Source organism: Gekko japonicus, unplaced genomic scaffold (assembly GCF_001447785.1).
Source record: "Gekko japonicus isolate JY-2015 unplaced genomic scaffold, Gekko_japonicus_V1.1 scaffold926, whole genome shotgun sequence".
In the NCBI taxonomy this organism is placed as follows: domain Eukaryota; kingdom Metazoa; phylum Chordata; class Lepidosauria; order Squamata; family Gekkonidae; genus Gekko; species Gekko japonicus.
Window position 1 is genome coordinate 253,996 of NW_015163629.1, and position 14,934 is coordinate 268,929.

General features: G+C 48.6%; 1 protein-coding gene across 1 annotated transcript in view; it reads left to right on the forward strand.

Moving 5' to 3' along the window:
- The window catches only part of FRAS1 (Fraser extracellular matrix complex subunit 1), a gene marked incomplete at its 5' end in the record, with an annotated part of 267,939 nt that extends 253,451 nt beyond the window's left edge, over positions 1 to 14,488 (forward strand). Inside the window, 6 exons of the mRNA XM_015407524.1 lie at positions 1,020 to 1,179; positions 3,597 to 3,713; positions 5,099 to 5,265; positions 7,438 to 7,643; positions 10,601 to 10,747; positions 13,892 to 14,488. Of these exons, the coding sequence (XP_015263010.1) occupies positions 1,020 to 1,179; positions 3,597 to 3,713; positions 5,099 to 5,265; positions 7,438 to 7,643; positions 10,601 to 10,747; positions 13,892 to 14,488 (1,394 nt within the window). The remainder of the gene's footprint in view (positions 1 to 1,019; positions 1,180 to 3,596; positions 3,714 to 5,098; positions 5,266 to 7,437; positions 7,644 to 10,600; positions 10,748 to 13,891) is intronic.
- Between the last annotated feature and the right edge of the window lie 446 nt (positions 14,489 to 14,934).

Genomic DNA, 14,934 nt, shown 5'->3' on the forward strand with positions numbered 1-14,934 from the left:
GGGCAGGAAACGGCCAACCGCCTCCGTTCATCTTCTGCCTTGAAAACATCTACGGTGTTGCCATTTTCTGAAGTTCTCTCTCACACAGAAACCTTTTCCTGCAAACTCGCCATGCAGTCCTAAGCAAGAAGCCGATGGGCTTGGAAGGATGTGATTCTGCCCAGGATGGCACTTTTCACCAGTGCTGACAATTGTAACGATGTTGGAATCAGTTTGTCCATCAATGCATATCGCTGGTGGTGAAAAGTGTCGTGAAGTCGCAGCTGACTTAGGATGACCCCCCCCCCAATAGGATTTTCAGGGCAAGAGATTAACAGAGGTGGCTTGCCATTGCCTGCCTCTGCATAGCATTCTTCTGGAGTCCTGGCCCCGCTGGTGGACCTCCTGATGGCACCTGGGCTTTGGCCACTGTGTGACACAGAGTGTTGGACTGGATGGGCCATTGGCCTGATCCAACATGGCTCCTCTTATGTTCTTAAGTGCTAACCAGGGACAACCATGGTTAGCGTCAGATCTGATGAGATCGGGCTCGCCTGGGCCATCCAGGTCAGGGCATTATGATATTAAAGTAAAGTTAAAGGTTCCCTTGCTCAAAAGCCAGTCGAATCCAACTCTAGGGCATGGTGCTCATCTCTGTTTCCAAGCCGAACAGCCAGCGCTGTCCGAAGACGTTTCCATGGTCATGGGGCCCGCATGCCGGGGCGCATGGAACGCTGTTACCTTTCCACCGAAGCGGTACCTATTTATCAACTTGCAGTTTCTTGCTTTTGAATGGCTAGGTTGGCAGGAGCCAGGGCCAGAGACGGGAGCTCACTCTGTCACACAGCACTCGGGTCTCGAACTGCCGAACTACAGACCTTCTGGTCTGCAGCTCAGTGTCTTAACCCCTGAGCCACCGCGGCCCCTCCGCTACGATATTAGCATTGTATATAAAATGAGCTCTATTCTGTAAACTCGGAACAGGAGCTTCATCCTTATAACCAGACTGAATCATGATCTCAACCTTGAATCACACACAGGACACTTCGTGATGGAACACCACACGTTGCCAGACGCGAAATCCTTCATAAAGACTCCCGACCACCTGGGAGGGATCGAGTTTGACCTGCAGCTTTTATGGAGTGGCCAGACTTTTGATTCCCCTTATCAGCTCTGGAGAGCCACCAGTTCTTACAGCAGGTAAAAGAAAAGAAAAGCCACAGGGTGTGTCGCTGTTGAAACTGCTGTCCCAGACGGCTTCTGGGAATGCTGTGTTGGAATTCCACTCCAGTGAGGTGCATGCAGCCATTTGGCTGTGATGGGGCAGAGGTAGGGGAAGCTGGAGCAGGATGCGGCTGGTGCTGGGAACCTGGAGAAACTGGATGATGATGAGGATGGGGATTGGGGATTGGGGTGTGGGGGGGAGAAGAGATTTCAGAGGGGAAGCTGGTAAGTAGATTCACGACCTTTCCTGGTGCTGGCAGTTACACATTGCACGGTGAAGTATACCAGTGAGAGCACCCCTCCTCCCTCCCTTGTTGAGAGCAGAAGAAGAAGAGAAGAGAGAACAGATACCCCACCCTTCACTACCCAAAGGAGTCTCAGAGCGGCTTACAATCTCCTTTCCCTTCCCCTCCCCACAACAGACACCCTGTGAGGTAAAAGAAGAAGAAGAAGAGATTGGATTTATACCCCGCCCTTCACTACCCAAAGGAGTCTCAGAGCGGCTTACAATCTCCTTTCCCTTCCCCTCCCCACAACAGACACCCTGTGAGGTACGTGGGGCTGAGAGAGCTCTTTTGAGAACTCGTGCGAGAACAGCTCTGAAAGAACTCATGACTGACCCAAGGTCACACCAGCAGCTGCATGTGGAGGAGTGGGGAATCAAACCTGGGTCTCCCCAATTAGAGTCTGCACTCCTAACCATTACACCAAACTGGCTCTCTACTTGGGAGAGCATGATTCAGGACCCCTTACATGACCTCCGGGGTAGCCTTTTCTCCACATCATATTTCAGTTTTTAAAATTTTACTTATTGCCCTTCATATAACACAGTTGATGCTGGATTCGACAAAAACATACAATAGGCTTTTATCTGTCATACATCAAATTGATTTCTTCTCATTGACCTACCGTGCCTGTGAGCCTGGTTGTACTATATGTGAATTTGTTTTCATTGCATTGATATAATATAAAATCGTGTATAAATTGATAAAATGTACAGACTGAATGAATTTATGATTTCATGAATAGATTGACATATCAAAACTGACATATCAAAATTCAATTTGTGATTATTATTACTATATTGGCATTTGTGAATGCATTGGCATTTATTACAGTTATATATAAGAACGTTATTGCAGACAGACAGTTATCTGCTTTATGATATTAGTAATTTAGTCTTTATTAGAGTTGTTCTCCACACCGTGGCCCCTTTTTCTTTAATTGTTTCTCCCCAAAGTGGCTTACATCATTCTCCTCACCTCCATTTTACCTTCACAACAACCCTGAGAGGTAGGTTAGGCTGAGAGTCCTAAGAGAGACCAGCCCAAGGTCACCCAGCAAAGCTTCTGTGGAAGAGTGTGGATTTGAACCTGGCTCTCCCAGGGGATGATCAGAAGTTATAACCACTCCGCCATGCTGGCTCTGCCCTCCTTTTATATTACTTTTTACTTGTTGAGGTGAGATGTAGCAAGCAAAGACTTGAGACTGCGGGAAGAAGACATGAAATTGGTGAACTTTGGCCTTCCGTTAACATCAGACCCATGCAGTTTTTAATGGGAATCCTCAGATATGGAAAGACAGTAGACTGGCCACATGGTTTTCTTAAGAATGCTTCAGCAAAAGAGATCATGGCTCTTAACTGCTTCAGCCAAGCAGGCTGCCCAGTTGCTACATTTGATTCCTGCCACTTACCCAGAGGAACATAAGAACATAAGAACAATGTTGGATCAGGCCAAAAGCCCATCCAGTCCAACATTCTGTCACACAGTGGCCAGAAATACCAGGTGCCATCAGGAGGTCCACCAGTGGGGCCAGGATGTTAGAAGCCCTCTCACTGTTGTTGGGCAAGCCATAGTTCTGGCACAGCTGTTCTTGAAAAAGAGCAGTTTCTGTCAAGAGCTCTCTCAGTCCCACCTACATCACAGGGTGTCTGTTGTGGGGAGGGAGAGGAGACTGTAAGCCGCTCTGAGACTCCGAGTGAAGGGCAGGGTATAAATCTAATCTCTTCTTCTTCTTCTTGATGGACCAGTGGCTTCATTCAATATAAGGCAGCTTCATGTGTTTTCATGTGTACGCACAAGGCAGTCATAGACTCTTTAGGGGTCACATCTAGTTAACGTCACCATCAGGACTTAACTGGGCAAACCGCACAGGTGAAAGAATCGGATGTGATCGGGAAATTCTTCTAGCGATCAGGGTTTTGCCGCCTGACCTGCTCTGTGCCTCTGGTGGCTCCTGCTAAATTGTTAGCCCTCCGTCTGGAAGGTTGTTTGGTCTGTGCATTTATTTTTGATTAGACTAGCAGGCATCTTGTCCCCGGAGCAAAAGCGTTCTGTGCATGCCAACCGAAATTAATGCCGTTATCGGTCGTGCCTTCTCTCTGTTTCCAGGAAGGATTACTCAGGAGAATACACCATCTACTTAATACCGTGTACGGTACAGCCCACGCAGTCGTGGGTTGATCCCGGAGACAAACCATTTCCCTGTACTGCTCATGCTCCAGAGAAGTAAGAAAACACATTCACTGTTCTTTATCTTATGGGTAGCTATATTCAGTACGCCTGGGTGTGTTTTCTGTTTGTCTGCACACATTTGGGGTATAGTATAGCAGCAAACTGCTTATATGAAATTTTTAAAGAGTGGGTTCAGTTGTTTGGTCATTCATCCAGAGAGGTGACCAAAGCAACCTGCAAAGAATTAAAAGGGGGGGGGTTCTTTTCTCAAGACTCCAGTGCAGGAGGGTTACTGTTTTTGTCATGCTTTAAAAAAATCAGCACAAACTTATTAGCAGTGGCCTTCCGTATAATTTAAATCAAACAAAGGCTTTGAAAATATTCTTGCAGTTGTGTCTGGGAGTTCAAGACTGCTCAGGAACGGTTAGGGCTTTATAGGTTAAAAGCAGGCTTAAAGCTATAATCTTAGGATCACACACCCTTTCCTTTCTGTTGAGCTCCAGAAAGGACTGTGACTCCTTCTCTTGGATTATTTCCAAAAGCACGGCAGCTCCTTTAGTCTGTTAGTACGAGCTGTCAAATTAAAATGGGAGGAGAAAGGGAAAGTGTTAAATACTGGGTTCCATAGATGGCCTGACCCCAAGCTTAGTCATCAGCTCAGCTTTATTAGTGATTCAGCAGATACAAGGCAAAACTCCAGGGCAATAGCCCTGTTTAAATAGCATGCAAACGCCATACCCAACTCCCAACAATAGGCTATTTACATAACATTAATTCCTCATTGGTCACCTCCAGAGTCCTGGTGGGCTATTGTTCTAGAGCTCCAAGCTCAGCCAGTCTCTGGTAGAAACAGTCCCGGGATGTTCCAGCCCCAATACATAACAGAAGGAGAATCTTGTTGGGCGGGTCTTCCCAAACTGAGTTCTCATTCTCGTAAAGGTCATACTACCGGCTGTGCCCCCCCCACACACATAGTCTTTTTTACCCTAGCGAAATTCAATAAGGCTTCTGTCCAGTGGAATGGAAGAGAACGTGGCTAGCTTTGCCATAGGGGGACAACAACCTTTCATTTTTTAAAAAAATGATTTTGTGGGAGGCACGCGTTGGATGAGCTGAGTATTACACCCTCTTAAGACAAAAGGGAGAAAAGGAACCTGGGAGATTGGCAGCGGGGTTCAAAACAATGAAGACAAGCCAGGAAGGATTCATCGTTGTGCCTGGTTACGATGTCACAGAGGCACGATCGATCAGGGAACAAGATCCAGGGCCAGGGGAGGGCCGAGTTAACCGAGGTCTCAGTGCAGGCTTTGCCAGAGGGTCAGGCGGATCGGGGAGGAGATGCGTGCTGGCCCGTCTGGATCGTGGTGAATCATTGCGAAGGAAGTATTTCATCTGTTGTCTCTCTTTCCCCCCCCTTTCCTTTTCTCCCCCCCATTTAGATTTTTGATCCCAATTGCCTTTCAGCAAACTAACCGTCCAGTCCCTGTTGTGTATTCCCTCAACACTGAGTTTCAGCTCTGCAATAACGAAAAGGTGTTCCTGATGGACCCGACCAAATCGGAAGTGTCAGTGGAAGAGATGGACTACAAAGGAGCCTTCTCGAAGGGTAGGGCTGGCTTGCTTGCTGGCGGGACCAGATCTTGCCCATCTAGCGGCCACTTGGTCACAAGGCAGTTTATGTATGTATGTATGTATTTACTTTATTCGATCTATATCCCGCCCTCCCTGCATAGCTGGCTCAGGATGGGTTCCATCAGATGTAGTAAAAAAATACAATATACACAAATTAAAGCAGATAAAACACCAATAAAATACAACAGCATCATTCATCCAGTGCAGGTTATAGTTAAAGTTAAAGGCCTCACAGGTGTCACCTCTTTCAAGATTTGGTCCTTGGGTGGTAATGGAGTTCTGACCCACTGACTTGAAGATAAGAACATACATAAGTACATAGAAACTGAGCTATTAATTGCATTACATAAAATCAATTGTTTACATAATTTGTAATTTTCATCATTTTTCATGGTGTGTATATTTTGTTTGACCACCTGGAGGCTGGCATAAGAACATAAGAGACGCCAATGTTGGATCAGGCCAAAGGTCCATCCAGTCCAACACTCTGTGTCACACAGTGGCCAGAAATACCAGATGCCATTAGGAGGTCCACCAGTGGGGCCAGGACATTAGAGGCCCTCCCACTGTTGCCCCCCCCCCAAGCACCAAGAAGACAGAGCATCACTTGCCCCAGAGCCCCTATCTATACCTTGTGGCTAATAGCCACTGATGGACCTCTGCTCCATATGCTTATCTAATTCCCTTTTGAAGCCGTCCATGCTCGTAGCCACCACCACTTCCTGCGGCAGAGATGAATTCCAAGTGTTAATCACTCTTTGGGTGAAGAAGTACGTCCTTTTATCCGTTCTAACCCGACCGCTCAGCAGTTTCATGGAGTGCCCACGAGTTCTTGTATTGTGAGAAAGGGAGAAAAGTACCTCTTTCTCTACCTGCTCTATCCCATGCATGGTCTTATAAACCTCAAGAAGCTGCCTTCTACTGAATCAGACCCTGTATCAAAGTCAGTATTGTTTACTCCCAAGTGGCAGTGGCTTTCCAGGTTCTTAGGCAGAGGTTTCTCACATCACCTCAAGTGGAGGTGTCGGGGATTGAGCCTGGAACCTTCTGCGTGCAAAGTGGATGCTCTGCCTCTGAGCCGCGGCCCCTCCCCATGATAAGGCGGTGATGTTCGGCTCTTGCTGAAATCGCCGAAAATGTTGGGGATTTCTTTCTGTGGAGTAAGGCTCCTCCTCATAAATAGTGAAAGTGGCCTGCAGAGGGCCATGATCCTTGAGTGTGGAATGCTGCAACAATTCCTTGTGGACAAATACCATCCACATCCAAGAGGGCTGGGTTGCAATCTTAGGTCTAAGTGGAACATTCTGGAAGTTAAGAAATTGCTCTGTGTGTGTGTTGTTGTTTTTTTAAAGAGCCATGGATCTTTGCCAAAGGATTCTGGGAACTGCAGGCCTACAAAGTAGGCTCCTGGAGGCCTCGCTAAAGAATTTTGTTGTAGAACTACAAATCCCAGAATTCTTTCCTCAGTCATGTTAGAAAGCAGTCATAGCCGTTACACTCTTTAATCTTTGGTGTTTTGCCAGTTTGGTGTAGTGGTTAAGTGCGCAGACTCTAATCTGGGAGAACCGGGTTTGATTCCCCACTGTTCCACTCGTACCTGCTGGATGACCTTGGGCAAACCATAGTTCTGTCAGAGCTCTCTCAGCCCCACCTACCTCACAGGGGGAGGAGAAAGGAAAGGAGATTGTAAGCTGCTCTGAGACTCTTTTGGGTAGTGAAGGGCGGGGTATAAATCCGATCTTCTCCTCCTCCTCCTCTTCTTTGTCTTCTTCTTGCGTACCCTGAATTTTTTTTGACAATAACAATCTCTGAAATTCTCAGGACCCCTCACTTCTCTTCTGGGCCCTTCTTTGCTTTCCCTTTCCCCCAGAGGTTAAAGAGAAATTGAGCGAGTGAATCGCTTGTGTCGTCCCTCTGTCCCCCAGCTGATATGGCTTTCCAAGTAATCCACGTGGTCTGTTGAGTTGGCGCACAAACTAAGAGTTGTGCTTCTGAATGACATCATGGAGAATCTTGGGAGGCACCATGTTGGGGCAGCCGCTCGCCATCCCTGGCATTAAAGTTCTCTATTCTCTCGATGCTGTGCTGTTTTTTTAAAACAAAATCCCTTTCATCAACCTGCCTCCTGTATGTTTCCTCTCCTCAGGTCAAATCCTGTACGGCCGAGTCATGTGGAACCCTGAGCAAAACCTCAACTCTGCCTACAAGCTGCAGTTGGAGAAGGTCTATCTCTGCACCGGGAAGGACGGCTACGTGCCCTTCTTTGACCCCACCGGGACCATCTATAACGAGGGACCTCAGTATGGATGTATCCAACCAAGCAAGCACCTGAAGCACAGATTTCTGCTGCTGGTAGGTGCTGATTTCTTAAGCAGGCCTGTGTGATGCTTGGGATTTTGACCTGAGATGGATACATTCCTCAGCTTGGACCACACAGTTGGGCCTGAAGTATAGTAAAAGGTTTCTTGCCACTTGGCAGGATGATAGCAAGGAGATATATGAACCATGGTTTACCAAGAGCTACCTTACCAGGGTTTCATTGTATCTGCTTGACCAGTGAAGGTGCAGCTCCACCAGGGCCAGAGTCCGCACACCCTTGAGGTGGGGCACCTGCTGAGGTCCAGATCTTCTGGAGCCCCCCCCCCACTCACCCCCCCAATATTCTCCCTTATTAAATAGTGGGTTCCATGGATGAGCAGACCCCAAGTCTAGTGATCAGCTCTTCTTTATTAGTGATTTCAGCAAGAGCAAGACAAGACTCCTGAGACTCAGCTCTGCTTCAATAGCATGCAGTCGCCACACCCAAACACACCCCACTCCCAGTGATAGGATATTTACATAACATTGCTATTGGATTGGTTACTTCCAGAGTCCTGGCAGGCTCTTGTTCTTGTGCTCTAAGCTCAGCCAGTCTCTGGGGCGACGGACCTGGAACGATTCAGTCCCAATACATAACGCCCCTCTTGCTTATTTATTTATTTTATTTATTTATACATTCGATTTATATACCGCTCCAACCCCGAAGGGTCTCTGAGCGGTTTACACACAAGTTCCAAATTCCAATTTCCCTATCTAAGGCCACATATTACAGGGGACGGGGCTGCCTGCCGGCACCCAGGTGGCAGGGCCTGCTGTTTTTCGGCTCCTTCTTCCCGGCGGTCTTCGGGTGTCGGCGTTCAGGCTCTGGTGTCCTGGAGTAGGTTTTCCTGTCCGGTGGCTTCTTCTGGCGGGCCCGTCCTGGTGTGCGGTTTGTGTCCGTTACAGCCCCGGCCAACGTCCATTTCCAGCTCCACCGCGCCTGCGCCGACACATCACCGCGCCTTCCACGACTCCGCCTCCGCCGGATTTTCGTTACTCGATGTTGCACTCACTGGCCACCAGGGCTTGCTCTCGCCAACCTCGCCGATCTTACTGTGGCTCCTCCCACCTCCTAGACTCCTATCTGCATACGTTGCCCAGTACTGCTGGGGGAGGGTGTGCAGGAGGTGAACGGCAGTGACGCTCCCAGCAGCAGCGCTTCCAGTTGCACACACTGCCCCCCATAAAATTGGGGAAGGGTGCATAGTACCAAGAGAGCTGGGAAATCAGCAAGTGGGTGTGGAAGGATGGAAGGGAAGGCAGTGGGGGAGGGGAACTCGGACAGGTGGGCGGGGAGGTGGGAGGAGGGGGCACAGTGGCGGGCGGGGGAAGGGGGGGGGGCTGGGCCCGCTCTGCCTAGGGCCCTGGAACAGGCTCTGATCTCCTCCTCTGCAGACGGAAAAGCAGGTCCCATGTGAGGAGCTGCTGCTACACAAAAGGATCAGCACTGTAGGATCCAAGCCTACAGCGGGCCCGTAGCTACGGTGGGGCTTTTGTGGGTTCTGCCCCAAGATAATTTCTCCTGTAAATGCTTTTTTCAATTGTTTCTAAACATTTTTTAAAGGTGTGCACTCCTTAAGCAGAGCGGGGTGCTGTAGTTGACTGATTCCTGCACTGAGCAAGAGGGTTGGAGTAGGTGTAGGTGACCTCTAGGATCCCTTCTAACGCTGTGTCAAGAAAAGGAGAGTTTTTCTGTCTTAAGTGTTAGCTTTCTTGACCTGCCGGCTTGTGATCAGACTGGTTGCTTAGGCTGGCAGAAGTGATTAACTTGCAGCAGCTGAGAACTGTCATCTAAAGTGGTTGACTGCTTGCAGTTTAGAGATCTCTCCAGGTTAACAGCTTTCCATTGGCTAAATGGCCTTTCTTTCTACACTGTGAGCTTCAGCCCCACCAGGAAAAAAGTTCGCCCAACAAGCCACAAAATCCTGGCTACGGGCCTGGCCTATAGGCACAGACGGTCTGTATAATTCGGGGATTGTGTATTTTTGCGGAATCTGGAGTTCCATGTCCAGTTATTTTAGGGCAGGAATCTCATTTAAACACATCCATGAGGGCACGGGGACGGATAGTCATGGTCATGGGGAACAATTAGAAAGTGTGATGAATTAAGCAGGCCCACAGCACTGATTACTTAGCCTTTAAAATCGAAGAGTCATGCCACACAGAGATCCCACCTAGCAATTCCATTGCTTTTGCAGGACCACTGGTATTGTGGTTTATGTCAGCGTGGCATTGGCTAGCTCCAGTGACCTCCCTGGCAACCCATAACATGTTCTTCCCATAAACGTGGAAAGGGTTTTGTTTTTTTTAAACTGGGTGGAGCTTGTAGTACAATTGTCTAAATTAAAAGCATCCTTTAACATAGCACTGTTGTAGTTCATCAGGGCAGAGAGAAATTGCCAACACAAAAAACTGTGCAATAGATATGCTGGGGATATGCAAGCCAACCACTGTAAATTACATAAGGACGGCAAGTACTCAACCAGAGAGTGGAATGGTTTGGAATAAAAGCCAGGAATTCACTTAGCGTTATCCAGTGTGTTATCTACGAACTTCTTAATTTCTCATCTGGCCATTCCTCCCAATACAAACTTGCTTTTCCTCCAGGGAGCAACGTTGGGCGGTAATTTTTCTGTGCCAAGCTGGTTGAGAAATGGTTGCTTCCAACCGCCATGACACTAAGAGCTCGGACTGGTGGTGGAAAGCACCTTCAAGTCACAGCCAACTTATGGTGATCCAGTAGGGTTTTCAAGGTGAGAGACGGACAGAGGTGGGTCGCCATGGCCTGCCTCTGCACAACAATTTCCTTGGTGGTTTCCCATCCAAGGACTAACCAGGGCTGACCCTGCTTTAGCTTATGAGATCTGGCTAGCCTGGGCCGTCCGGGTCAGAGCAAGAGCTTGGAGTACGTTCAGCTTACTATCATGTATGCCACTTTCTTCATATCGCAGGACCGGAACCAACCAGAAGTGACCGACAAATATTTCCATGATGTCCCTTTCGACGCCTGCTTCGCCTCTGATTTGCCAGATTCCCACCCGGTCACCAGCATGCCTGGAGTGGACGGCTTCATCATGAAGGTGGATGCGCTCTACAAGGTGTGCAACTGGACAGTTCCAGTCCAGCTGAAGAAGTGTGCCTGCACACGAAAGCTTACACCCAAAATTAAACTTGTTGGTCTTAAAAGGTGCCACTGGACCCAAACTTCATCCAGCTCAAATGTCATTATTTATATCAAGGAGCTCTTTGTCTTAACCTTTGATGTATGGCACTTGGCTATATGTGTGTGGGGGGGGGGGGGATTCTGCACGTGTTTGTGGGCTCAATCATGTTTATGAATATTTCATTTGCTTTGGAGCCAGGTCTCATAATTTAAAATTAGATTTGGGGCCTAAGCAGAGGTCATTTCGGGGGGGGGAACACGGGGGATCGCAGTTCCCCGGGGTGAGGTGCAGGGGGCGGGGCACATGACAAAGCCCCGCCCCCTGCTTCTGGCCGCCCCGCTTCCAGCCCTCATTCAGCCAGGAGGAGGCAGGAGAAGAGGGAGGGTAAGTTGCTTCCTCCCCGCCTCTCCCCACCCCTGCCTGCCTGGGGCCAAGGAGGGCCTTGGCGGGGCTTCCTTGCACTCCCACTGGCCTTGCAGGTCCACCGCCGGGCCCCTGATGTCAGGGGGTGTGGCATATGCTAATGAGTTATGCTAATGAGTTCCCCTAGCTCTTTTTCTACGAAATGACCCCTGGGGCTAAGCAAGGAGTATTTCAGATAAAGCACTTTGTTCCTGAGTGGGGTTGGAAGGTTCATGATGCCATAACTTTTCAGGGCTCTTTTTGTAGAAAAAGCCCAGCAGGAACTCATTAGCATAATAGGCCACACCCAACAGCAGGAACTCATTAGCATATTGTGCCACACCCCTGACAGCACAGCTCATTAGCATATTAGGATGCACCCCCATGTTACCAGAAGTGTGGTCATCCAGCCACACCCACCTTTTGCTTGTTATTCTGTTTACCTTGTTTGTCGTCAAAACCCAGGGCTTTTTTTGTAGCAGGAACTCCTTTGCATGTTAGGCCACACACCCCTAATGTAGCCAATCCTAATGAGTTCCTGCTGTTGGGTGTGGCCTATTATGCTAATGAGTTCCTGCTGGGCGTGGTCAACTTGGGAGCCAGCCGGAACTCCGTTCCTGTGCGTTCCTGCCCAAAAATAGCCCTGACTTTGCTTATAGATCATGATGGGTACCCATAGAATCATAGATCAATTGCTTAGATCAAGATGGGTAGCAGTGTTAGTCTGTCTGTAGCTGTAGGAAAGAGCAAGTGTCCAGTAGCACCTTAAGACTAACAAAAATGTGGGAGCTTTCGTGAGTCACTGTTCACTTCTTCATTTAGCTCAAGATGGGTAGCTGTGTTTGTCTGTAGCAGCAGGAAAGAGCAGGAGTCTAGGAGCACCTTAAAGACTAACAAGAAGCGAGCGGTGACTCACGAAAGCTCCTCCCCCGCCACAAATTTTGTTAGTCTTTAAGATGCTCCTGGACTCTGGCTCTTTTCTACCACTACAACCTTGCTGAAACTACGCAGATCTGGGTCTGGCTGCTATCGGATTAGGAGCCCTCCGGGGAACCCGACACACACCTCACATTTCATCCCAGAGTACCTGAAGCACTGTCTCATAGAATCGTAGAGTTATATTATTTTGTCTAAAAGCCTATTTCCTCAAATAAATGAATGGATAGGATCATAGAATTAAACATTGGAAGGGGTCCTAAGCCCATCCAGTCCAAGCCCCTGCACCATCTCTGACAAATAATTGTCCCGTCTCCTCCTAAATACCTCCAAGGTTGGAGGACCCACAACATCCCTGGGCAAACAATTCCACCACTGAAGTGCCCTTGTTGTTAACATTTCCCTCCTGATATCCCCCATCTATCATTTAAACCCATTATTACGAGTCCTCTCGTCTCCAATACTCTCTAGCCCACCAGTTAAGATCTGCCTCTCAAACCCTGCTCTCTGTGCCCCCTCTTCGGAGGTGTGAGACGGGTGGTGAGACAGGGCCTTTTCTGTGGTGGCCCCTCACCTTTGGATCGCCCTCCCCCTTGAGGCTCTCCTGGAGCCTATTTTATTTTCTTTTAGGCACTAAGTTATAATACACCTTCCCCCCCCCCCCCCCCCTTTTTTTTTGGGGGTTTTCTTTTCCCATATTAATGGACTGCCTCTGTTTTATGGATAGTTTTTATGCTTGTGTTTCAATATTGTGGTTTTTGATTACAAACCACTTTGAGCAGGACTCTGAGGAAGTGGCACAGAAAAATCTTATAATTAAAATAAGTGTGGTTTTATTTATTTAAAATATTTATTAGCCGCCTTTCTACCTTGCAGGACTCAAGGAGCCTTACGATGTAAATAAAACAATTGTAGAAATCACATAAAAGACCACAATTTAAAATCTCAATTAGGATTGCCAACGATCAATAAGTACTTGTCACGGCTCAGGTGGGGTGTCACTTGACGCTGCCACCACTCTGGAATTAGGATCCCTTGAGAAGGCCCAGAGCACCCTTCCAAGACCTTCAGACCTCCCTTTTGGCCAAATAATAGGCTTGAGTACCAGGCAGAGTAAACCACAAGGAAGTCAAAGAAACAAGGTGCAGGAATAATAACAGTAAGTGGGTGAAAAGAAAAGAAATCAAATGCCATAACACGTCTGAATATACTGTCCCTAGCTCACTATCTCAAGCGGCCTTAGACTACTCACCCTTCCTTCAGGATGAGGGTTTCTTCCTCACAGCAGCCTCTCTGGCCCTGTTCCCTGGGAGGAAGAACAGCTTTCCCTCTTGCGCCAGTTCTTTTATTCCCCAGCCCTCTTCTTCCCTATTGGTCAAAATTGGTGCCAAAACTTCCCAAGGCCTTCTGGGGTTTGTAGGCCCAGCCTCCCCTACTGCAACACAGGCCCCCTTGGCCCAGTAGGCCTCTGGTGGCACAGCCCAGATCATAACAGTACTCAATTAGTCAAATGCAGTCTTATCTTCGACTGCCTCCCGAAGATCGAAAGCGAGGGGGCCAGTCAAAATTGTGAGGCTGCCACCAAAAAGGCCCTGTCGTGTGAGCTTCTTTGATTGGTGGGATAGTCAGGAGGGCTTAATTCCCAGGCAGGAACGTGGAATAAGCAATAATGATGAGAGGAAGATGGGATATAAATGTACAAATAAAGTCTCTGGATTCTCCCCCCCCCCCTCCGTACAGGTGGAAGCTGGGCACCAGTGGTACCTCCAAGTGATCTACATCATTGGTCCCGAGACCATCACAGGGCCCCGAGTCCCACGCTCCCTCACACACCGACTGAGACGCCACCGCCGAGACCTCACGGACAATAAGGGCGGCCTAGCCCTGGACGACTCCCTGATCTACGACAACGAAGGAGACCAAGTCAAGAACGGCACCAACATGAAGTCACTCAACCTGGAGCGCCAGGAGGCCGTGTCCGCTGCCTCTCTGTCGCAGACGGGGGCTTCCATCGGCAGCGCCTTTGCGGCCGTGATGCTCCTGTTCCTCGTGCTCTTGGTCGTCTGCTTTGTGACCCAGAAGTGTCGGAAGCACAGGAAGAAGAAAAAGTCGGCGACGGGCAGCCCGGAGGAGTATCCCCTCAACACCAAAGTGGAGGCGGCCCGGAGGAGCACGGAGAGGGGAGAAAAGAACCTGAACAGGCAGTATTGCACCGTGAAGAACTTGAATATACTCTGCGAGACTGAGGGGACCTTCAAGGTCAGAGGGGCAAAGGTCAAGCAGGTGAACTTGGAGGTGAAAGTTCACAACAATTTACACGACGGGACGGAAGTTTAATGGCACACGGATTTCTTTTTTCTTTTTTTGTAACATCTTTTTATAAATTGTAAAAAAAGAAAGAAAGGAAAGGATATACGTTTTTTTAAAAAAAGAAAAAAACCCCATCCTGGTATTTTTATAACTAATCTTGTGGGGAAAGGGAAGAATTACACTCTTTTGGTTTTTTTCGGTTTGCTTGAGCAGTGAACAAGCGGCACATCCCCCACCCACCACCCACCCCCGCCCCGCATGCTTCGACTCTGCAACGGAGCTACCTCATTGAAAGCCAATCTGTGTGGAGCTCCTGAGGCAGGTTACACCAAATGGCGTCTCTTGGGTCATAGCGGCATTCCAGTCACCCGATCCGGAGAGCTCCCGAATCTCTACACTTCAGTTTGTTCTGCCCTCGTTGCGGAAGGCGTCGTTCTTTTTTTTAGGGGGGGAAAGGACAGGGTCCGACACTC